At 53.0% G+C, this 22,772-nt stretch overlaps 1 protein-coding gene across 8 annotated transcripts in view; it reads left to right on the top strand.

Annotated features, from left to right (window-relative positions):
• The window catches only part of STIM1 (stromal interaction molecule 1), a 101,125-nt gene that overhangs the window by 48,842 nt on the left and 29,511 nt on the right, over window positions 1-22,772 (top strand). For all 8 annotated transcript variants that reach the window (XR_012634621.1, XM_074919896.1, XM_074919925.1 and 5 more), the window contains 3 exons: window positions 2,800-2,914; window positions 8,283-8,394; window positions 11,101-11,216. Coding sequence is in view for 7 of the 8 variants with exons in the window: in XM_074919896.1 (XP_074775997.1) it covers window positions 2,800-2,914; window positions 8,283-8,394; window positions 11,101-11,216 (343 nt within the window). In the remaining variant the exon portion in view is untranslated. The remainder of the gene's footprint in view (window positions 1-2,799; window positions 2,915-8,282; window positions 8,395-11,100; window positions 11,217-22,772) is intronic.

Consider the following 22,772-nt stretch of genomic DNA (forward strand, 5'->3'; position numbering starts at 1 on the left):
CCCTGAGTGGATTTACCTCCGCAGACCTTACTGACAGAAGGTGTGGGTTCCGTCAGTGAAAATGCCTCCCCTCCCGTAGATGTTTCAGCTTTGCTTTGGAGGTGCAGGTCAGATGGAAAAATAAATTTTTGGATTCTTACTCCATTGACATAAAGTTGGTTCCATTGTGCTGCTTTGTTGAATTTTTGGTGATACTGTAATTCAAAGTCTGGAATCCCAAAATCCTGGAATCCCCAAAGCCTCAGTTATATTAATTTATTCTACTCTGTCTGTATTAAAATTAATTTAACATATATGCTTGCTGAGTATTTCCTGGCTTCTCTTACCAGGAACAGAAACCTTCAGATGTACTGCAGAGAATGTTCATATTCAGTTTGATCTGTCAGTTTTGAGCAGCAACCAAAAATAGTTAACTAATGATTTTGGTTTATGTATATATGTATTTATATATTATTACAGATGTAGAATCATAGAATCACTCAGGCTGGAAAAGCCCCTTGGGATCAGCGAGTCCAACCCTCAGCCCGACTCTACGAAGTTTTCCCCTACCCCACATCCCCCACCAGCTCATCCCAACGACCCTAAATATATATTAAACAACCCTAAATATATAATAATAATATATTTTACATCTATACTATATATAAATATAAAATCAAAGCACATATATTCTATGTATCTTCTAATATATATCTATAGTCCCCTATTGTTACATATATTGTTATTCTCAGTCCCCTAAAGTTCATTTCTCAGATTCCTGCTGGATTGCTGGAAGAATGTGGCACGGGCAGGGCAGATCCTTTCTTTTGTGGCCGCGCTTTCAGTCGATTCTAGATGTTGCAGCAGCCGAGCTGCCGCTGCCCAGCGTGGTGTGTGAAGTAATCCCGGGCAGAATTCTCATTGACACAGAAACTCCTGCAAAATAACGGAGCCTGTTACTTGGCAGCGTTGGGTGATTTTGATGACCTACATTTGGATGCAATCAAACACAAGGTCTTAACCAAAAAAAAAAAAAATAAAAAAAATAGTGCTTTTCAGCTGGCAAACCTCCCCCTGCTTCCTGGATAGCCTCGGAGTTGTGGATCTGCTGGAGCCCAGAAAACCTGGTTTTAAGCTTTGCCTCGTCTTTGGGCAGGGAGTAGCTTGTGGTGTTTTATCTGATTGTGCAGTTTCACCTTTAACTCTTAGGACTGCGGGGTAAGATTTCCATGTGGAGAGCAGCCACTGTCCTGCCCTCCCCAGCCCGGCCCCCCGCCCTCCCCGAAGACCCCTCTGTAAATACCAAGACCTTGCTGCCTTGCGTCACCTGTCCCACTCCATTCCTCCTTAGAAAAAGCTTTTTTCCATGTTTCCACGTGGCTGCTCTTGTGCCCCGTCTCTCCCCTGAGCACTGGGGCATCAAGGACCCCATCACTTGGCTTTTTTTCTCTCTTTCTGGTGGTTTTGGGTTAACGCTTCTGTTGCACATCTTGCTCCACCCTGCCTGCAGGCAGCTTCTGTCACGGGCTTGGGGTAAAGCTTTGAGCATTTACTGTTGCTCATAAGGGGATGTGTCCTTATTTCTGGTGTTGCAGCTTGTGTTCCTGCATGGGGCGGTTCCTAGTGGAATGCTGGATTTCAGAAATGCTCCCTCATCCCTTCCATAGATGCTCTTGGGGGTGCGGGGTCTCTCCATGGGGAGGGCACAGGCAGCATAAGAAGATTTTGGGTTTCTGTGCCAAGAGAGAGGGAGTAGCAGGAGAGAAGGATTAGTGCTGCCACGCGTCTGTGCCTTCTGTGAACGCTGTGACCCCGTCTTACGCTGATGTGTCAGTGGAGGACTCGGAAAGCAGCTGATTGGAAGAGAACAAGCGGAATGGTTTGATGTCTGGAAAGTTTCCTTGTCTTAATGAGAGGCTGAAGCTCCTAAGCTGACTTGCTTACTGTCAGCACGGCCCCAGGCAGAAATCTGCTGGCAGAGGGCTACTTGGCAAAAAGGCGGCAGAATAAAATCCTGAAACTGGAAGTAGAGAGAAATGCCTCCAGCTAGAAGTGCAGGTCTGTAATAGATGGTGTCACCAACCTGAGCCACCCGCCCCAGAGCACTTTGTCCAGCTCTGGGCACCCCAGCACAGAGCGTGCGTGAGCTGCTGGAGCGGGGCCAGAGGAGCCACGGAGATGCTGGGGGGGCTGGAGCCCCCCTGTGAGGACAGGCTGGGAGAGTTGGGGGGTTCAGCTGGAGAAGAGAAGGCTCCGGGGAGACCTTAGAGCGGCCCCCCAGGGCTGAAAGGGGCTGCGGGAAAGGGGGGGGACTCGTCATCAGGGGGAGGGATAGGACAAGGGGGAACAGTGTTAAACTGTCAGAGGGGAGATTTAGATGGGATCTGAGGCAGAAATTGTTCCCTGTGAGGGGGGTGAGGCCCTGGCACAGGCTGCCCAGAGCAGCTGTGGCTGCCCCCTCCCTGGAAGGGTTCAAGGCCAGGTTGGACGGGGCTTTGGGCAACCTGGGCTGGTGGCAGGTGGCCCTGGCCAGGGCAGGGGGTGGCACTGGATGATATTTAACATCCTTCCCAACCCAAACCCTCCTGTGATTCTGTGAACTGAGGAGATGATGTAGTTTTGATCAAAGGTTAGAAGACCTGAGCTGCTGCATCTCAGACTTGGGAGAACTTGAGAACTTTGCCATAGAAATTATTATGTGACAACCTGTGAATGTGATAATAAGGAAGACAGGTGAAAGATTTTTTTTTTTTTTTAAATATTCCCCATCTCTCTAAAAGATGAATCAAAGAATAATCCCCCTGTTTATTCTTCTCCTAGTTCTTGAGGGAGGACTTGAATTATCATGACCCAACAGTCAAGCACAGCACCTTCCATGGAGAAGACAAGCTCATTAGTGTGGAAGATCTCTGGAAGGCCTGGAAGACATCTGAAGGTAAAAAAAGACAAACAAGCAAACTGAAACAGCCCGCTCCACCCCCTTGTCTTAAAAAGCATAAACACTTTGGATTTTGTCTAACCATGGCAGCAGTGTGTGTACCTCCCAGGAGAGATCTGCTGCTGCTTTTGCTGCCTTGTACAAGTACTCTTCCAGCTTCCTTTTTGAGGCTGGGTTTCAGGATTTTGTTGGTCTCTGTCCTTCCCAACTGTTAATGCTGGCATCTGAGTACAGCCTTAAAACTATAAATTGTTATTTTGTTTCTCCACCCCTATAAATGTTTATTAAAATAGAGCTAAATACCATCGTATTCCAGGTTCTCCTTCAAATACCCAGTTTCAGATGGTATTTTTATGGGGCGGCAGCATCCTAAATATTCAACAGGGCTATGTGGGAGTTTTCCTACCTAGCACGTTTACTGTAGAAGACATTTGCTGAACCTGAAAAGCTTCTTAACCTAGTGAAAAGAAGGTAAAGTCCTAAAACTGGAAGTCTACATAAATACGTTTGGTGTAGAAATAAGCTGCGAGCTGTTAAGGAATGGTATTACTCATTACCCCAGGGAGGTGGTGGAAGTTCAGTCACTGGTGGGAAACCTCCTGAAACTCTGAATTTTGGAAGAAACTTTAAAGTTCACTAGTGCTGCCCTGGCCGCTGCGTGCGGGCTGCCCACACCCTGGGCTTTTGCAGCACTGGCTGTTTCTGGGCATTGGAGCGTGTCCGAGGTGGTCAAGAAAAGGCACAGGGTTCACTTCTATTTTCTCCCCGACCAGAACTTTGGAATTTATTTTCTGAGAGATCTTAAAACTGACTTTTCTTTATTCTTTCCAGTTAAGAAACTTTTTATTCTCAAATCTGGGGCTTCACTACAGAATGGTGCTTTATAAGACCAGCAGTACTAATAACAAAAATCTTCGGTGCCTTGAAAATGCAAAGGTGGGAGAGGGGATAGAGGTGGGAAGATCACACTTTGCAGAGCACACGTGTTGACTGGACGATGCGTTTTGATTCCCTTTCTGCGTTGTGAGGAGCGTAGTGATGCAGATCACGTTGGTGTATCGGGGTTTTTTGTTGTCTGTGGCACAGACTGGTTCTGCCAAAGGCTGCCCTTTGCTCCTCCGGTGATTCTCCTTTTCTCTGAGTGCGCTGGTCATCGTGTTGCTCTCAAGAACGTATTTTTTTCCTTTTTTTTAACTGCTGCTTTTCCTTTCACTTAGTTTTTTCCCTTCCCTCTGTCCTCCCAAGATCAGGTAAACTTATCAACCCCCATCACTTTAAAAACTGGATTTCAGTCCTCAGATCAATCCATCAACTGTAAAGATTTCATTTTCTCATTTGTGCCATGTTCTCTTTGTATTTCATTTTTCTGTCTTAGCCTTTAAATTACCCGGGGGTGGGATGTGCTCGGGGTTTCCAAGGCGCTGTGTAGGTACAGCTGTAAGGAGTGTTACAGTCCCTCACGCTCCCAGGAGGACTGAATGAATACTCAGGTACAGTGTTTGAAAGGCAGGCTGAAAACACAGCGGTTCTGTGCACGATCCTGGAGTTGTTTATCCAGGACCAGACTCTCCATCCCGTGGGGCTGGGCAGCCACGGGTTGAAAATTCTCATCCAAACCACTTACAAGTCGGGATGATGCTGAGGAGTCGCTTTGTCTCCTGTGTTCAAGGAAAACCACATGTAAGAAATATTTATTCTGTTGTACAGCTGTTTACAGATGGCTTTGCCTGAAGGATATTTTAGTGTTGGCTGGGAAAGGGTAGAAATCATTAAGGGGTGGAGGAGAACACCCCGTGATACTCCCCAGGTCCCTTAATTGCTGAGCTGCTTCTGCTTGCTCGCTGCTTCCGACACACACGGGACCTGCCGTGTCTTTGGGTGGAGCTGCTGTGGTATAACGGTTTTCCTTGGGTTGGATTTAGCTGCCACTCTTGTTTTCCCTTCTCATCGTTCTGTATAGCTAGCTGAGAAAATAATTAGTTTCTGAAGGGTCGTGTCCTATGGAGCCTAATCTTGGCGTTTGAACTCCAGTCGTGAAACTAATAGAATTAGGCTTGTGGAAAAGGTCTGCTCCTTCCTGGGGGTGTGAAAAGTGGCTTTGGAAGGGCACCAAGGTCTGGCGAGGATGGGTGCCTGAGGCAGTTAGACCCTTCCTGACGGGTGCTGGGGCAGTTAAACCCTTCCTGACGGGTGCCTGGGCAGTTAGACCCTTCCTGACGGGTGCCTGGGCAGTTAGACCCTTCCTGACGGGTGCCTGGGCAGTTAGACCCTTCCTGACGGGTGCCGGGGCAGTTAGACCCTTCCTGACGGGTGCCGGGGCAGTTAAACCCTTCCTGACGGGTGCTGGGGCAGTTGTTCCCAATGCATCTGCTATCAAGCCAAGTGCTTTTCCTTGCTGCTGTTGCTGTTGTTCCTGGTCACTCGTATAAAATAGAAAATTGTTTCTGCTCCCTCATTACCCCCAAATCCAAAGGTTGTGGTGCTCTTAGCAGGTGTTGGATTTGACAGGTAAAGCCCTCGGCAAGCCGGGCTCTACCAAAGCCACCGAAGCAGCAGATCAGACTCATCACGGTCCCGGGCTGGGCTGGGCTGGGAGGGACCCTAAAGCTCATCCAGTGCCACCCCCCTGCCGTGGCCAGGGACACCTTCCACTAGCCCAGGCTGCTCAAAACTTTTGTGTGTAAGCCTGCTGCCAGCTGGTTTTTTAGTGATTTCCTCCCAAAATAAAGACCTTTGGACATGGAAGGATGAAAAGAGAGAGGCCGGGGGGGTTCAGAGGAAGGCGGGGGCTGCTGTGTGAGGCTGAGAGGTGGGGACATGGAGGGGCCGTGTGGGACAAGCCCGGCGTGGCTGGCCGGGAGGGGGGAGCTCTGCCAGGCCTGGGAGGACAGTTAGCTGAGGGGGGTTCCTGAAGCAAGGGCAGTTTGCTGACTTAGAGTAGGAAAAAACGTTTCCCAGCAAGAGTGGTCCGAGAGTGGAACAGGCTGCCCAGGGAGGGGGGAGTCCCCATCCCTGGGGGGGTTTCAGGGCCGTTGGGATGAGCTGTGGGGGATGTGGGGTAGGGGAGAGCTTTGTAGAGTCGGGCTGAGGGTTGGACTCGCTGATCCTGAGGGGCTTTTCCAGCCTGAAGGGTTCGGGGATTCTGTGATTCCACGTTTGCCAAGCTGTGTCCGTGGAGGTGACACCTTGTGCTCGAGTCTCGCTCGGATCTCGCTCTGCCCGCTCATCGTCCCCTCCAAGGCGTTCAGCTCCCCGGAGTGAGCTGGAGGATGTTTCTCATATTTTCGGGACAACTCACTGTTGACATTTAAGAGCTCGGCAGCGCTGCAGCCTCGGAGCCAGCAGTCAACAGGCCTTTTCTCCACTTGGCTGTTGGAAAGGGCATGTGAGAGAGGGACCGGCGGGTGCCGGGCCAGAAGCGTGCGAGGTGGGGATGGTCGGCAGCGGGTGACGTCCAGCTCGGCGCTCTGGCTCACTGGGTGATGCTGCAAGAGCTCAGCCTCTGCTAAGCGAAGGCAGAAGTTGGTAAATTAAAGCAGAGGAAACCCCTCCTGTCCTGTGAAAAAAAAAAAATCTGTTGCATGATGTTCTTTGCCTTCATAGCCGTTGCTAGAAGTGGCAGAAGCTTCGTTTCCAAAAGTTTCCTTATCTGTGGCTGGGTGTCGTCTCCAAAAATAACACACAAATGCACAGGTTGAGGCAGTTAAGAAGAAAAGTTCACCTGGTTCAGCTGTTGCACCCGCTCCACCTCCTCCAGCAAATCCCTGCTTACAGCCGTTTTCTTACAAGTGTTTCTCCATATGCCCTTTTTAAAAATTGATGCTCGCACAGTCACAGAATCCCAGAATCATCTGGGTTGGAAACCCTCCCAACTGCCCCAGGTCCCTCAGCGCTGGCTCAGCCCGACTCTTCAACCCCTCCAGGGATCCCGGGGACTCCCCCCTGCCCTGGGCAGCCCATTCCAACGCCCAACAGCCCCTTCTGCACAGAAATCCTTCCTCAGAGCCAGCCTGACCCTGCCCTGGGCAGCTTGAGGCCATTCCCTCGGGGCCTGGCGCTGGGGCCTTGGCTCCAGAGACTCATCCCCCCTCTCTGCCCCCTCCTGGCAGGGAGTTGCAGAGGGCCAGGAGGTCTCCCCTCAGCCTCCTCTGCTCCAGACTGAACCCCCCCAGTTCCCCCAGCCGCTCCCCAGCAGACCTGTGCTCCAGACCCTGCCCCAGCTCCGTTGCCCTTCTCTGGCCACGCTCGAGTCATTCAATGGCCTTTTTGGGGTGAGGGGCCCAGAACTGAACCCAGGAATCGAGGGGCGGCCTCCCCAGTGCCGAGCCCAGGGCTCAGATCCCTTCCCTGGCCCTGCTGGCCACGCCAGTGCTGACACAAGCCAGGATGCCGTTGCCCTCCTTGGCCCCCTGGGCACACTCTGGCTCATTCTCACCCCCCCAGCCCCTCTCTGACCGGCAGCTCTCCAGCCACTCCTCCCCAGGCCTGTAGCCCTGCTGGGGGCTGTTGTGGCCCAAGGGCAGCCCCCGGCATTTGCCCTCAGTGAAACTCCCCCAGTTGGGCTCAGCCCATGGCTCCAGCCTGGCCAGGTCTCTCTGCAGCCTCCCCACCCTCGAGCAGACCAACACTCAGGTCACAGGTCTGGAGGAAGGGGTGAGGCTTCCCCAGTGTGTTGCCGGATACGTTGGCTGGGTTCAGTACTCCAGGGGTGTGGGCATGTGGTGAGGATGAATGTACTTTGTTGGGAGTTTGGAGACAGCAAAGTCACTTGGCTGATAGAAAATGAAAAGCTGTCACTCATCACTCACTGGCACTTCGGGTGTTGCCTCTCGGAGGATTTTGGCCTCAGGCCCTTCTGGTGACATCGCCCGCGCCAGCACTGTCTGAGGCTCTTTTATCTGATGGCCTCATTGCATGGTTTTCTTTCGTGAGCTCAGATCCCCAGTGTCAAATCAACCCCCGTGAAACGTTTGTTGTCGGAGGCTGCCCTTGGGAAGGCACCAGCCCTGACGCACGGCGTGGTGCTGTCTGTTAAGGCTAAAGGTGTAGCAGCCCCTCACGGCTGCGCTGGAGCTGTGTTAGCCCATCGTGTGTAGCAAGAATAATCCCACCAGGTAGAGGCTGAGGACCTGCAGGATCGCCTGGAGTATCCCAGGGGGTTATGTCTTGTCTAATAGTCCACAGGGTTTAATACCCCACCCCAGCTCACTTAGCAGGAATGTGGTTAAACTCAGCAGATGTTTTTTCTCTGCTGAGGGTGGTAGGCTGAGGTGTGTCTGGTGAAGTTCTGCTGTTGCTGGCTTGATGATTTTAGTTGCCTAGTAAAAATATTAAGCTGCTTGCTTGTTTTCTGCCTCTTCTACAGTGTATAACTGGACAGTCGACGAGGTGGTTCAGTGGCTCATCACCTACGTAGAGCTGCCACAATATGAAGAGACCTTCAGAAAATTGCAGCTGAGTGGACACGCCATGCCCAGGTCAGTGCTCACGGCGTTGTCTTGGGTTCCTCTGGGACGTGGTGGCTGGTCAGAAGCGGAGTCCTCAGGGTCAGTGCTGGGACCATTTCTGGTCGGTGTCTTTACTGATGATCTTGATAGGGACACAGAGTGTGTCACCAGTAAATTCACAGATGACACCAAGTGCAGCGGGAGCGTCGATCTGCGTGAGGACAGGGAGGCTCCACAGAGAGACCTGGATAGATCGGATCGGTGCCAACGCCAGCGGGATGGGCTTCAACAAGGGCAAGTGCCAGGTCCTGCCCTTGGGCCACCACAACCCCCTGCGTGGCTACAGGCTCGGGGAGGGGTGGCTGGAGCTGTCTGGGGGAGAAGGGTCTGGGGGTTCTCACTGACCAGCACCTGAACAGGAGCCAGCAGCGTGCCCGGGGGCCAAGAAAGCCAACGGCCTCCTGGCTTGGATCAGCACCGGTGTGACCAGCAGGAGCAGGGAGGTGACAGTCCCCCTGTGCTCGGCACTGGGGGGGCCACACCTGGAGGTTGTGTCCAGGTTTGGGCACCTCAACCCGAGAGAGATCTGGAGGGGCTGGAGCGAGGGCAGAGGAGGGCAACGAGGCTGGGGAAGGGCTGGAGAATCAATCCTGTGAGGAGGCAGGGCAGGAGCTGGGAGTGTTCAGGGTGAGGAGGAGGAGGCTGAGGGGAGCCCTCATCCCTCTCTGCAGCTCCTGACAGGACATTGCAGAGAGGCTGGGGCTGGGCTCTGCTCCCAGGGGATCAGGGACAGGACAAGAGGGAACGGCTGGAAACTGCCCCAGGGGAGGCTCAGGCTGGGCAGGAGGAGAAAATGTTTCCCAGCAAGAGTGGTCCGAGAGCGGAATGATTCTGTGACTCTGTGTGCCAGGAAGAAAACCAGGTCTGGGGCAGGTGATAACATCGTGTGCCACCCCTCGGCACACGCAGAGCCAGGTCTGGCTCCTATTCTGCTTCAGTTCTGTCCAGAGGCTTCAGCTTCCCTCTCTGCAAGGAGGGATTTAACCGTAAGCGAGCGTGGAGCTGCTGTGTGTGCCAGGAGGGGCTGCAGTCCGGCTTGTGTGTTCGTGAGCACTGTCCTTTCTGGTCTGGGTGTGAGACTTCACCTGCCTGTGCCTGAAGCTACGTATTTAGAGCTAAAACCCTGACCTGGAGAAGACCAGACTTAGGCTACGTTCTGAGCCTGCCACAGCCTGTCTTCATAACCCCAGCCCAGTCCTGGAGCTTCTCTGGCTTTGTTCAGCCTCAGCAAAGGATCATCTCTGCTCTCTGGGTTGTATCTCAGTAGTGTTTAAGTCCCTGGTTCATGGGCTACTAGTTCTGTATCTCTGCACCACCCAGCACTGGTATGTGCTGGTGCTAGTTTGTGCCCCTCGGTGCTCCAGCAAAGGAGACTTCTAAGCCTCATGTTCCTCAAGAGAAACGCTGGCTGTGAGTTGGCCTAAACTCATAACAGGTTTGAAAAAACTCCGTGCAGCTTTCTGGGTAAAGGTTATTACTGATGAAAAAGGGGCTTGTGAACTGAGAAGGAGGGATTAGCTGGGAACAACTTAAGGTTTTCGAGGCAGTGCATGGTGTGCCCACGTTTCTTCCTTGTGGTCTGTGAAAGAAGATGCCAAAGGCTAGCAGTATATGCTTGATTAAAAAGAAATATATATATTTAGTGACTGGTAGGACACCAAAAGATCAGTTTTGATAGGAAAACAGTAAGTTAGGTTGTTGGGATTAATGAAATAGGTGTGGCTGTGGTTTTTCCGTCTGTCCAAGTAAAGCCAGACACTGCTGTGTAACACTTTCACAGAGGTAGGCTGTATCAGAGATCCCAGGATCATGGAGGCTGGAAAATCCCCTGCAGCTCCTCCAGCCCAACCATGACCCTCCCCCTGACCGTTCCCAACTCCCCCAGATCCCTCAGCGCTGGCTCAGCCCGACTCTTCAACCCCTCCAGGGATCCCGGGGACTCCCCCCTGCCCTGGGCAGCCCATTCCAACGCCCAACAGCCCCTTCTGCACAGAAATCCTTCCTCAGAGCCAGCCTGACCCTGCCCTGGGCAGCTTGAGGCCATTCCCTCGGGGCCTGGCGCTGGGGCCTTGGCTCCAGAGACTCATCCCCCCTCTCTGCCCCCTCCTGGCAGGGAGTTGCAGAGGGCCAGGAGGTCTCCCCTCAGCCTCCTCTGCTCCAGACTGAACCCCCCCAGTTCCCCCAGCCGCTCCCCAGCAGACCTGTGCTCCAGACCCTGCCCCAGCTCCGTTGCCCTTCTCTGGCCACGCTCGAGTCATTCAATGGCCTTTTTGGGGTGAGGGGCCCAAAACTGAACCCAGGAATCGAGGGGCGGCCTCCCCAGTGCCGAGCCCAGGGCTCAGATCCCTTCCCTGGCCCTGCTGGCCACGCCAGTGCTGACACAAGCCAGGATGCCGTTGCCCTCCTTGGCCCCCTGGGCACACTCTGGCTCATTCTCACCCCCCCAGCCCCTCTCTGACCGGCAGCTCTCCAGCCACTCCTCCCCAGGCCTGTAGCCCTGCTGGGGGGAGATGACAATGTCTGAGGGATTTCTCTTGTCCTGATAGCCCAAGCAGGGAGCTTTCAGGTCCTGCTCATTGCATTCCTCCTTCTGTAGTCTCCACCTTGCTAATTTTTGGTCAGTTATTAATCCAGATGGATGTGACCATACCTACTAATTTTTATTTTTTTTTTCAGGCTAGCAGTGAACAACGCTACCATGATGGGAAGTGTTCTGAAAATGACAGATCGAAGCCACAGGCAGAAGCTGCAGCTGAAAGCGCTGGACACGGTGCTGTTTGGGCCTCCTCTCTGTGAGTACCAAAATTCCAAGTCCTTTGACTGTTGATCAAGAGCATCTGTGTCTTCTCAGTATTGAAGAGCAAAGATAGATCTGTGTGAACCAAACCGTGCCCTGCACAGCCTCACCTAGGTAAATCATCCCTGCTACAGCTCCTCTGAGACAGCAGTGGGTTGCCTCTGGGTTTTTTGGAGCAGGTCTCTAGCCCGGAGGCGTCCTGTCTGCTGGGCTGCCCTCAGGTAAAACCTGCCCGGCTTTGCTGCCTGAAGGGGCCCTGGGGCTCCGTGGGTGACTCAGGCTGCAGATTAACCCACCTCAGGATGAGGGGACGGGCTGTAGGGTGGGCAGGAGGGCATTTAGGCTGGATGAGAACGAGGAACTGGGTTCCTGGGATGCTGATGGCAGGCGCCCGTGTTCCCTGGCACTGCCCGGGGCGCTCCTCTTGCATTCCTTCCGTCTGGCTCACGTCTGCTCTCTGTTAAAGGTACTTCTGTCTCTCCTCACTCAACATCTTTCTCAGGAGCGTTAGGTGCTTCTGAGAGAGGAGTAAAGCCTTGCGTGATCAGGGCCTGTTTCTGCTTGGCATTGTGCCTACGAGATGGGTTTTTAGGGCAGACTGTGTCGCCTGTGCACAGTCTGAGCCCCTTACGCCCCTTTTCCCTTTCCCTTGTCACCTGTCCCCTGTGCAGGGGGTTTGCCGTGGATCCAAAGTGGCAGTTTCTTACCATGGTTCAAATGCAACATTTTCAGCACAGATTCTGGCCTGGGAACTCTGGCAGCTGGAGCGTGACACCATCAAAAATTCTACTTTGTGCTTCCTCTGTAGTTTAGGTGGTTCTTTTAAGCATCTGCTACTGATGGCTGCTGGAATAGCAGATAGGATGTACCCTTAACTCTGCAGGACACGGATCTGCTGACAATCTAATAGAGAAGTTGGGGGGGTTTTGACTTTTTTTCCAGCCTCCCCTCTCGGGACTGCCCAGCACTTGGCCAGTGGGAGGTGATAAAGCACTTCCATTATTTCTTCAATTCTTTTTTTTTTTTTTTTAAGTCCAACTGTTAGCACAGTTTTTTCTTCTTTTCAGCTTGTGTCCACATTCCTGAGAAAAAGGGCAGTGAGGTAAATCCTGGAAAAAGTGGCTGCACGGATTAAGCAAAGTGAAATTTATGAGGCTGGGCAGAGATTTAAGCTGAGTCAATTAGAAGCCTAGGCTATAAAATCAGCCATTTTTACTTCCAGTTACTAAAAAGCTTATATTTATTCAGGCACAGTTTGCTTTTTTTATTTATATTTGGCCTGTGCTACAAGGCGAAGCTCTTTGGTGGGTCGGTGGCATTGCACGGGGGTGGCGCAGACATCGGGTGAGAGCCTGCTGTCGTGGCTCAGCCCACAAAGGCCCAGGAACTCCTGTGCTTGCGGGAGGGAATTTTTCAGGCAGTTCTTGGGTGCTCTGTAAACGGCAAAGTAAATCACTTGTAATGGTTTGGGATTAATGGTTGGGGTGCTCCGTTTTGCCACGCGGCTCTCGTGGCACTGCACCCTCCGGTCACACGGTCAGCTGTCCCCATGGGGTTGGTGTCAGATCCCTCCAGGTTTGTTACAGATTTTTGCCATCTGCGTACGTATCGGGTAGGTGAAAAGGAAACACGCTTTAAGTTTTTAGCTGAAGTAGAGATTTAACACTTTTCCGGTGATATTTTCTCTTTTCTGGTCAGCTGGATGGATTTCTCTCCCGTTCATACTGCAGTGCGGGGTGAGTGGACGTTTATGGCAGACGGATTCCGTAAGGGACGGCGTGTGAAGCAGCGGCTTTCAGCAGCCATTAGCAATCAGCACTCTCGGGAAGTACTTGGTGACCTCTTAAGCTGCAGAAGCAGCTTTGGCGCAGCGCTAGGTTTAGTGGTTCCAGACCCGTTCCTGGGACGGTTCTTCTCAGCTGCGCTGCCGTGGCCTTTGCTGTTGGAGAGGGAAGCTGCTGGCAGGGGGATGTGCAGGATTTCCAGGGTTTGTCTTCTCTCTTGACGAGGGTTTTTCTTCTCTCTTGAAGCTACTTTCTGTCCAGCGCAGGGATAAAAGCATTCAGATTAAGTCAGCCTAGACTGGAGCACCGCGATTGCTTCCTGCAGCCTCATAAAGCCCCGGACATCTCCTTGTCAGGGGGTTACAGCACACGTACTGGGGCGCGGCTCCTCTCTCTGTCACCCAAAGCTGGGAGAAGCCTTTTCCCACCCCGGGGCTAGAGAGCTCGTTCTCTGATGTCTCCGGTAATTCCTTGCAGAGGCTCCAGCGAGCGTTGGGTACTTGAGTGGGGCACCCGGCCAGTTTCCATGCTGATCAGTAGGCTCCTGTGATCCCACGAGGTCTGATTTCCTATGCCAGGCTCCAGACATGCCATTTCCTCCTTCAAACAGGTCTGCCCACTTGCAGGGTTGTAGCTCTGTAATTAATCCAAGTGCGAAGGAGTGTGGTAAAATTAAAATCTCAGCAAGATGAAGCGATTGATTCTTCCGTGGCTGTGTCCCTTTGGTGTCCTGTTCCTGGGGGTCAGGAATTCATCCAGCACAAAATACCACAACTTCGGGTGAAACGGGAGAGGGGAATTAAAAAAACAAGCAGTAAAATTCACAGAATCATCTCAGTTGGAAAAGACCTTGAAGATCATCTCGTCCAACCATTAACCTCACACTGACTGTTCTCAATTCAAATCCAAAACTACAGGGATTTTTGGTGAAAAGTGAATTGAAATTTTTATTCTTTATAGTGCTCTAGTGATGGAGACTGAGTCATAATGTCTCCTCACTGGGGGTTCAAGGCACCACTGTGGTACCATTTGGGGTTAAAAGAGAAAAAGCTGTGCGTGGAGTTCTCCATCCCAAAGGCCGTCAGCGAGGGACCTGTGTGTTGCCTGGGGGATTTCGGGAGAGGTTTCTGCAGCTCCACTTCCAGGGCGGCCATCCACCACACCTAATTCTTCACAGCTGGGCACAAGCCAGGGTGGTTTGCCAAGCTGCTGCCCGACCAGCACCTGCCCTGGGCTCTGTGGGTGAAGAGCAGCGCAAGGACCGGGTGCCTGGCGAAGGAGACGGTTCCCAGGCAGGAGGTGGCACTTGTTGGAGGTTTCTGAACAAACTGACCTTTTTTTTTGCTTTTCATGAAGCGTTTGTTCCTTGGTGCCCCCTCCCTGGGGTGGATGAAGCCACAGTTCCTTGGGTATAGCTGCCAATGTGACGATTTGTTTCCCTTTATAATAAGTAAAAGCGTATTTGACGAGTATTTCTAGATCCGTTGAATCATTATTTGTTTAATGCAATAGGATTTCTTAACCAAATACCAGATTCATTTATCGCTGCGAGATTTACTATCCACTTTAAATATTTACAGTTAACTGGATTGTGTTTAGATTACCTGCACCTAGACAGAAAAGCAGCTTTGTCTCATTAATGGACTTCACAGGGTCCCTTCGCGTCACCGTATTGTTTTCTCAGCCCGTCTGCCAGCAGCACCCCGGCGCTGGGCTGGGCTTTAGGCTCGGGTCCTCTAAAGCTCTGACCCTGGACAGCCAAGGAGTGGGGCAACAGGAAATCTGGCTGGTCATAGAGCGTCCTATTGCCACTGAAAATCGGCACGTTTATAAAAGCGTCGTTCCGTAATTATCTTGAGGGTCCACTAGCAAGTAAAAAAGACTCGAGAAGGGACTGGGGCTTTATCAACAGAGAAAAGAACTGTAGGTGCCATCAGGGGAATTGATCAAGCTGTTGGCTTTGTTTGGGTTTTTTTAAGTCAGGGGCATTTTTGTGCTTTATGCTGCTGGCGGGCTTCAGGGGGAGCGCTGCCCGTCCCGCGTCTGCATCCTCGCGTGGGCTCTTCCCTCTCCTGTCTGACAGTGTCTGCTGCTACACTGCTCTGATTGATTCACACGGGGAAATGAAAAAATTAGTAATTCCTATGTGTGGTTTTTCTGATATTTCAACTGAGACATCAACAACCGGTGTAGAATTTACAGAGTATGTAGATTTTTCTGTTTCATCGGTGCTTATTGATAAGTTGCTGTAAAACTGCTGATTTTCTAATAATCCATCCTGGTTCTGTTCTTAAAGTAAAACTTTGTGAAACTTTTTGTTTAAAAGTTGAGGTTTCAAATTTGTAGCTTTCATAGTGGGACTCTTGCCTAAGACACCTGAGGTTGCTGTTAAGTTTTGGCTACTGTAGGGCGCTTTTTTTTTTTCCCTTGCTTCCTTCCAAGGTGAAGCAAAGGCAGTGCTGCAAACCTGACGTGACACGAACAGTCTTGCAGTCAGTGTGCTAACTACTACAGGCTTTGGTAAAATTGTGTCCGTTCTTCCTTCCTTCCCTAGAAAAAAAAAAAAAAAAGAGAAAAAGCATAGAGTCGGGTTTCCTCGGGGTGTGTTGCTTTTCCCTGCAGCGTTCACACGCTTGCGGGTTTGCCCGGTCGCGGTCGCCGGTGCCGGGAGCGAAGGGGTGAAGCGGCGCGGGAGCGGCGGAGCAGGAGAGGCCCCACGCGAGCAGAGCAGGCTGTGCCAGCCCCTTTGCAGGCCGGGCAGAGCTGTGGCGAGATTGAAGTTGTGATAAACTGGACACAGACAATCCAGCGTCACCTGTAAAACCTCTGCTCCGGTGCCTTGCTGTAGGGTTGGCCTCTGTCACAGGGTGCTGGACACAGAGGCTGAACACAGCCTCAGCCCGCTTCCCCACGCTGACACATCCTGAGTGATTTACTGTGATTTACAGAGTTTCCCTGTCTTTTCTACACTGGAATGGTGGGGGGCCCTGTCGGACAGTCAGGGCTGTGCCTGGCCGTGCTCTGCGCCACATGGATCAAACCGAGTGTGACGCCTGCACCCAGGGGGTTTGGTGGAGCTGTACCTGTGGGACACGGCGAGTGCAGAGGGTCAGAAAGATAATTTGGGGGCTTGAATATATCGGGCTGGGGGCATGGAGTGTGTGGGGCAGGGTCATGCCCGTGACTGTAACTGTGTCGCTCTGCTGTGGCCTCATTTCCCAGCCTGTGCAGTCACCAGGATTTTCACAGCACCCCAGAATGATCTGGGTTGGAAAATCCCTTGCAGCTCCTCCAGCCCAACCATGACCCTCCCCCTGACCGTTCCCAACTCCCCCAGATCCCTCAGCGCTGGCTCAGCCCGACTCTTCAACCCCCCCAGGGATCCCGGGGACTCCCCCCTGCCCTGGGCAGCCCATTCCAAGGCCCAACAGCCCCTTCTGCACAGAAATCCTTCCTCAGAGCCAGCCTGACCCTGCCCTGGGCAGCTTGAGGCCATTCCCTCGGGGCCTGGCGCTGGGGCCTTGGCTCCAGAGACTCATCCCCCCTCTCTGCCCCCTCCTGGCAGGGAGTTGCAGAGGGCCAGGAGGTCTCCCCTCAGCCTCCTCTGCTCCAGACTGAACCCCCCCAGTTCCCCCAGCCGCTCCCCAGCAGACCTGTGCTCCAGACCCTGCCCCAGCTCCGTTGCCCTTCTCTGGCCACGCTCGAGTCATTCAATGGCCCTTTTGGGGTGAGGGGCCCAAAACTGAACCCAGGAATCGAGGGGCGGCCTCCCCAGTGCCGAGCCCAGGGCTCAGATCCCTCCCCTGTCCCTGCTGGCCACGCCAGTGCTGACACAAGCCAGGATGCCGTTGCCCTCCTTGGCCCCCTGGGCACACTCTGGCTCATTCTCACCCCCCAGCCCCTCTCTGACCGGCAGCTCTCCAGCCACTCCTCCCCAGGCCTGTAGCCCTGCTGGGGGCTGTTGTGGCCCAAGGGCAGCCCCCGGCATTTGCCCTCAGTGAAACTCCCCCAGCTGGGCTCAGCCCATGGCTCCAGCCTGGCCGGGTCTTTGAGTGAATCCTTTTGGTTGTGTTGTGGCACTTGGTAGGAAATAAGAGATATTAGTTGCAGCCGGGAGACGTGTTGCATCCAGTGGTTGTGTCAGGGCAGCGTTAGCTGTCACACAGCCGGTGCAGAGCTCACGGCCTTGCACACTCCTCGGCACCTTCCGGGGCCTCTCCCAGCAGGCTCTGACAGGGCCCCGCCGAGGTTTTCACTAAAACACCATTGAAGCTGGTTTGCAATGGCAGTCACTCGTTTGCCAGCTCCCAGGCCCTTCTGTTGGCCATTTCAGGGTCGGCTGGGTTGCCTCGGGGTGCCGTGGCGCGCGTGGGGGTGGCAGCGAAGCCGTGTGTGTTCTTGAAAGGCACTTTGAGAAATGCCTCTCGGGGAAACTTAGCTTCCTTGCTGCCGAGCGTGCTTTGTGCTCTTCATTTTCACGTGGGTTAACAGTACTGAGAGCTACATTTCTAGATAAACAAACCAGCAGTTCGTGGCAAGTACTGTTTTTTGAGAATTTGAGTGTAAAATGTAACAGCTGTGTACTTTTTTGTCCTTTTTTTTCCCCCTTCTCTTTATCTTCCCAAAGTCCATTTGGAAAGTGTAGACATCCTGCAGCCGGTCGCTCTGCGAGGCGACGTGCTTGGCACTGTGTGCCAGATCTGAGATACCCAGAGACCTTTCACAGCGTGGGGAAGGATGCAAACAGCGGGTAGAACAGCTTTCAGATTAACTGGATTTTTATTTACCGTTCTTTGAATTGCTTAACCCAGGGTTATGTTAGGGATGGGAGCCCTGTCCTGTTCTGGGGAGCCCTTCGCTTCCCGTTGGAGAAGCCCTGCAGAGAAAAAACACCTTGGCTGAATTTACTTTTTGCTACCTATCCATTCCATCTCAGGAAGGGAGATTTGAATAATTCTGGTCAACCTGTATCTCACAAAGAAAAGTTCTAGGGGGCAAAAAGGCAACATTTGCATCCAAGCTGAGTTTTCCTGAGTTACCTGCTTGTCGTGAGTGCACGCTGCTGAAGGGGAAGGGTGTTTGTCAAGAGCCCGTGTGGTGGAGCTGAGAATGGTTGGCACTGGGAGGCACTGGGAGCGGGAGGTGACTCAGCTCGAGGTGGGGCCGGCAGGTATTTCTGTGCAACACCTCGACTTGCCTTAGCTCAGGGCGTGAGGCAGCGGCGCTGGCAGCCAGCTGGGCAAAGCGGGGAGGAAAGGGGAGAGGAGGGAGAGGCTGTAGGAGCTGTGGGTGGGTGGAGAACAAACCATCTGAACAAGTCAGCCCAGCAGCCTTCTCAAAGCGTGAAATAAAAGGGATTCAAAATGACGTAGCTGCAGCAACTTGCCAGAATCTGCTCCTTAGAAGAGGATGTTGTGATAATCCATCCGGAATGGGAAGCAGGGCCAGTAATCTTGTTTATTTCTTTCGCGTTGAATTTACACGTGAATGGTTTCAAGGAAGGCTTGGTCAGGGTAAGGGGAGGAGGAAGGTCCTGTCCCTCTCCCCGACGCGGGGGGAAGCCCCTCCGTTGCGGTCAGGGGAGGAGCGTTGCTGTCCCTGCCCCGTGCAGATCTGGTGCAGGCTGTGGGGCAGCCCCCCCCGAGCCCCCCCATCCCGCCGTGTGCTTTTGTGCTTTACCTTCCCTCTGTGGGTTCCCCTCCCAGGTGAGCAGCCTGCCCCAGCCCCCCCCACCTTGGCCCAGCTCGTACTTTGGCTGTCATCACTGAATCAGGGAATGGTTTGGGCTGGAAGGGGCCTTAACGGTCACCTAGTTCCACCCCCTGCCCCGGGCAGGGCCACCTGCCACCAGCCCAGGTTGCCCAAAGCCCCGTCCAACCTGGCCTTGAACCCTTCCAGGGAGGGGGCAGCCACAGCTTCTCTGTGCAGCCTGTGCCAGGGCCTCACCCCCCTCACAGGGAACAATTTCTGCCTTAGATCTCATCTAAATCTCCCCTCTGTCAGTTTAAATCTGTCACCCCCCACCCTGTCCTGGTCGGTGCCACTGGTGAGCCTCCCACCAGGAGGTCACCCACCCCTTTGGTCACCCATCTGTACTGTCTGTCTGTCCAGCGGTGCCTCCCAGTTTGCCAGTTTGGCTCAGGCTGGGTTTCCCTGGTGTCCCTGCGCTCGGGGTGCTGGGGGGGACACACTGTGGGTCTCTGCTCCCGCTTGCTGCAGAGGTGCTGTGTGTCCGGGCCGGCTGCAGGACCCGTCTGCTGGGAAAATGTGGCCAAATCGCAGCAAAACTTCCCCGAAAGGGCTGAGATGGGAAGGGTCAGCCTGGCGGGGGAGAGCTGCTGCCCGGATTTCAGCCGGAGCAGCTTGCCTCACCGAGAGGCGCTCAGGGTCGGGTTTCGAGATAGTGCCAAGCTATTCTATCTGCTTCTGAGAAAAATCAGCTCCTGCAGAAGCTCACTGGCACCAGCGTCTGCAAGGGGTCTGAGTGTGCAGGAGAGCTTATCTGGGACAAGGACGCCGTTCCTCCTCTGGTTTATGTTTGCACATCTCAGAGATTGCTGCAGTGCTTGTGTTTCAGCAGGGCAAAGAGCCGTCCCACCCCTGGCACGGGCACAGGTTTTCCTCCCTGAGCTGGGATTTTACCTTTGCGGTGTTTGTTTGCATTAAATAATTATTATTTAACCGCTGTTAATCCAGCAGTTGAGTGCTGGTGGGCCGGGAGCTGAGCCCCATCGCTGCTTATCGATTAACCTCTTCAAGTGACAGATGGCATCGATTATTTTTCAGCGGTAGATTATGTTCACTCTATAAAATTCCAGAGGCGAATGTCATGCTTTAAAAAAAATATGTATTGTCCTAAAAATCACACACTTCTTCGTAAGCCGTAGCAGTCTCACTATGCTACGATTGTTATTTAATAAATTTCTGCTGAAACGCTCTTACATCTGTTCCTGGCAAATGGGAGGTGATTATTCCTTGGCTTCGGGAATTGCAGGTTAAATTGAGGGGGAGGTTCCCGGCAGCCTGGAGAGCAGGAGCAGCCCCTGTAGCCTGGCCAGCAGTTACCTGCTGCTTTTTTTAACAATTACTCATAAATAAATGAGGCCATGGAAATAAGAAGTCAGTGGTCATTGTGATTCCGAAGAAGAGACTAGAAATTAGTAAAGTGTTGTGAGGCTGCAGGGGCTCAGCTGGCCTGAAGTCATACAACCGCGCTGCGCTGCTCATTCCTCCCATGTACAGCCTCCGCATGGCTGGCCAAAACCCAGCCTAGTTAACCCCGGGGTAAAGACCGGGTTAAAAAAGGTTGAAACCCTTAGTTTAGGCATGCTTGAGCTGATCAGAATAGTGTAACGGATACAGACAGAAGAGATGGGTGATAATCAAAGCGTCTAGTTTTAATGTTTTTAAAGGTTCTGAGATGAACCTCTCAGAAATGAGAAATGTTAAATGGAACATGGAGGAAAGGTTGTGGGAGACCGACAAAGAAAAGAGGGTTGATTGAAGCTGGGTGACTTGATGGCCCTGAAACAGCCCCACAGACCGTGTGATCAGGAGCAGAGCCGCAGCCAAGCCAGGACTCGCTGACTGATGGAAATTTATGGGCTTTATGATCACTGAAAGAAAAGAAACACCAAGGGAAGCTGCGGAGGACTTTGCATGGTGGGATGGTTTGGAATCCCGATAGGAGGAGGAGCTGGGACTGGTGGAAGTTGCCATTCGCTGAGGTGGGGGCCCAGCTCTGAGTTGTGTGTAAAGGCAAACCTAGAGGGAAGCCCATTCTGTCACAGGTATACTTTTGTCTTTTATCGACTGGAAAACATTTCTTAGACGTTGTGGAGGAGTCGTTTTATGCCCCAACTGATGCAAACACAGCAGGCAGCTGCGGGTCCCTGCCTGCACCCCTCAAGAGCTCTGCGGGGCCACCGCCCCGGGTGCCGTGCTGGCCTCTCATGCCTGAGCACAGCTGTGGGAGGAAGCTAGCCCCAGTGGCGACCACGTCTGGGGGTTTTCCCTGTGCTCTCCGGGCAGTCTGTCTGCTCCACATCGCAGGTTCCTGAATGCGGAATGTCCGTCACAGGTTGCCAGAGTGTTTCCGTAGAGTCAGGGTACTGGGCTGCTTTACATCTGTTTCTTGGGCTGGCTTGTGTGTATTCCTCCTTTCTGGCTCGCACTCAAGCAGAGCAGTTCTTGCCAGCCTCAGATGGCAGCAGCCCACTTGAGTCACTCCAGAAATGATTTTTCTGCTAGTGAGGGTGGCCCCGTCAGACTGACGCGCTTCCAGGCGGGCTGGGCTCCAGCGGAGGAACTGAGCATGGGCTGCGAGCAGGAGGAGGCACAGGGCAGCGCCTGGTGCCGGACCGGGGTCAGACTCGGGCCCTTGGACAGCTGAAGATCGCTGTGGGCGTCGCTGGGAACAGGCTCCGGGCGGTGCATCCCTTAGGATGCAGGCAGAGGACTCGGAGCACGCGCATCCGTCATCTGCGCCAGGGGGAGCCGACCTTTAGAAGCCTCATTTTTTCCCAGTTACGGCACATGTCAGCTGTTCTTTGCTTCAGAAGAAATAAATCAGCAAACCAAGATCCAGTACAAGGCTGTTTCCTCCTCACAGGTTTCATGCCCTTGCTGTTGCAACACGTCTGTTCTGAAATCAGTACAGTCGAGCTTAGCGTGATCTTGGCTTTGCTCTGCCGCGCTTCGCAGGCTCATGTCTGCGCCTGTTCACGTCTGTCCCTCTGCGTGAGGCAATATAGTCCTTAGACTGAGGCTGCACACACCTTTACATGATGCTTCATCTAAAGCCTTTGGCTCGGAATGATTCATTTTGGCCAGATCCTTATGTTTGTGTGTGTATTTGTATTCTTGATAGTACCAGAATATTCTGTCTGTGGCTCGTAACGGTGTTTGTGTTTAGAAGTCCCTGTATCGCTTCAACGTGGCAGCTTCAGCGTGTGAAAAAGAAAATGTTGATCTACCCCATCATCTGTGCTCGATGGGGATATTCTTACAGGCCTGCACGTCATTCTGCCTTTGCTAGGAAATCCCAAGTGTATCATTTGTTGGAGATGCACGAGCATGGAAAAACATTTCCAGCTCACCATCCCCAGAATGCTGAATTGTACCAAATCCAGCAATCTTCTTCTCCTAATTAAAACACATCAGCATCCCCCTTTGCCACTTCTTCATCTTCCCTTCATCACGTTTTGCCTGCTGGCAATAACCTTTAGTTTCTGCATCTTGTGTCTTGCCTGAAAAAGAGATTCCTGGCAGGTGGTTTGGGGATGAGGTAAAGCAAATGTCCTGTGTCCCTGGGCTTGACTTCACTAGGGCATCAAGGAATTTGGGGTACAATAAATGTTGTTCCTGCCTCAGCTCATTTTGGGGAGCCCTGCTCCTGCTTGCCGGGCCGCCGCGGCCCGTTTGCCCCACGGGCAGGCAGGTATTGCTGCGAGGATCCGGCAGCGAGGACTTGCCTCGTGGCAGGGTTTTTGCTTGTGAAAATGGGTGCTGCTGTGGGTGCAGCCCAGCTCGTGCGTGCTGGGTTGGGGCATCCTCCAGCCTGGGTGCAGGGCAGAGGAAGGGTTTTCGCATCAATCTGGGAGAAAGAGCATTGCTGGGTCCTTTGAGAGGAGCTGGGATTGGCACATCCTTGGCAATTCCTCTAAGGAAGGGCCCTCCCGTGGCTGGACCTGCTGGCAGCTCTCAGAACCCGGAGGTGACGTGGCTGCCCCCAGCCCCCCGAAGCCGCCCTGTGCTCTCAGGGCTGG

The sequence above is a fragment of the Athene noctua genome, chromosome 1, assembly GCF_965140245.1.
Source record: "Athene noctua chromosome 1, bAthNoc1.hap1.1, whole genome shotgun sequence".
Taxonomy (NCBI): domain Eukaryota; kingdom Metazoa; phylum Chordata; class Aves; order Strigiformes; family Strigidae; genus Athene; species Athene noctua.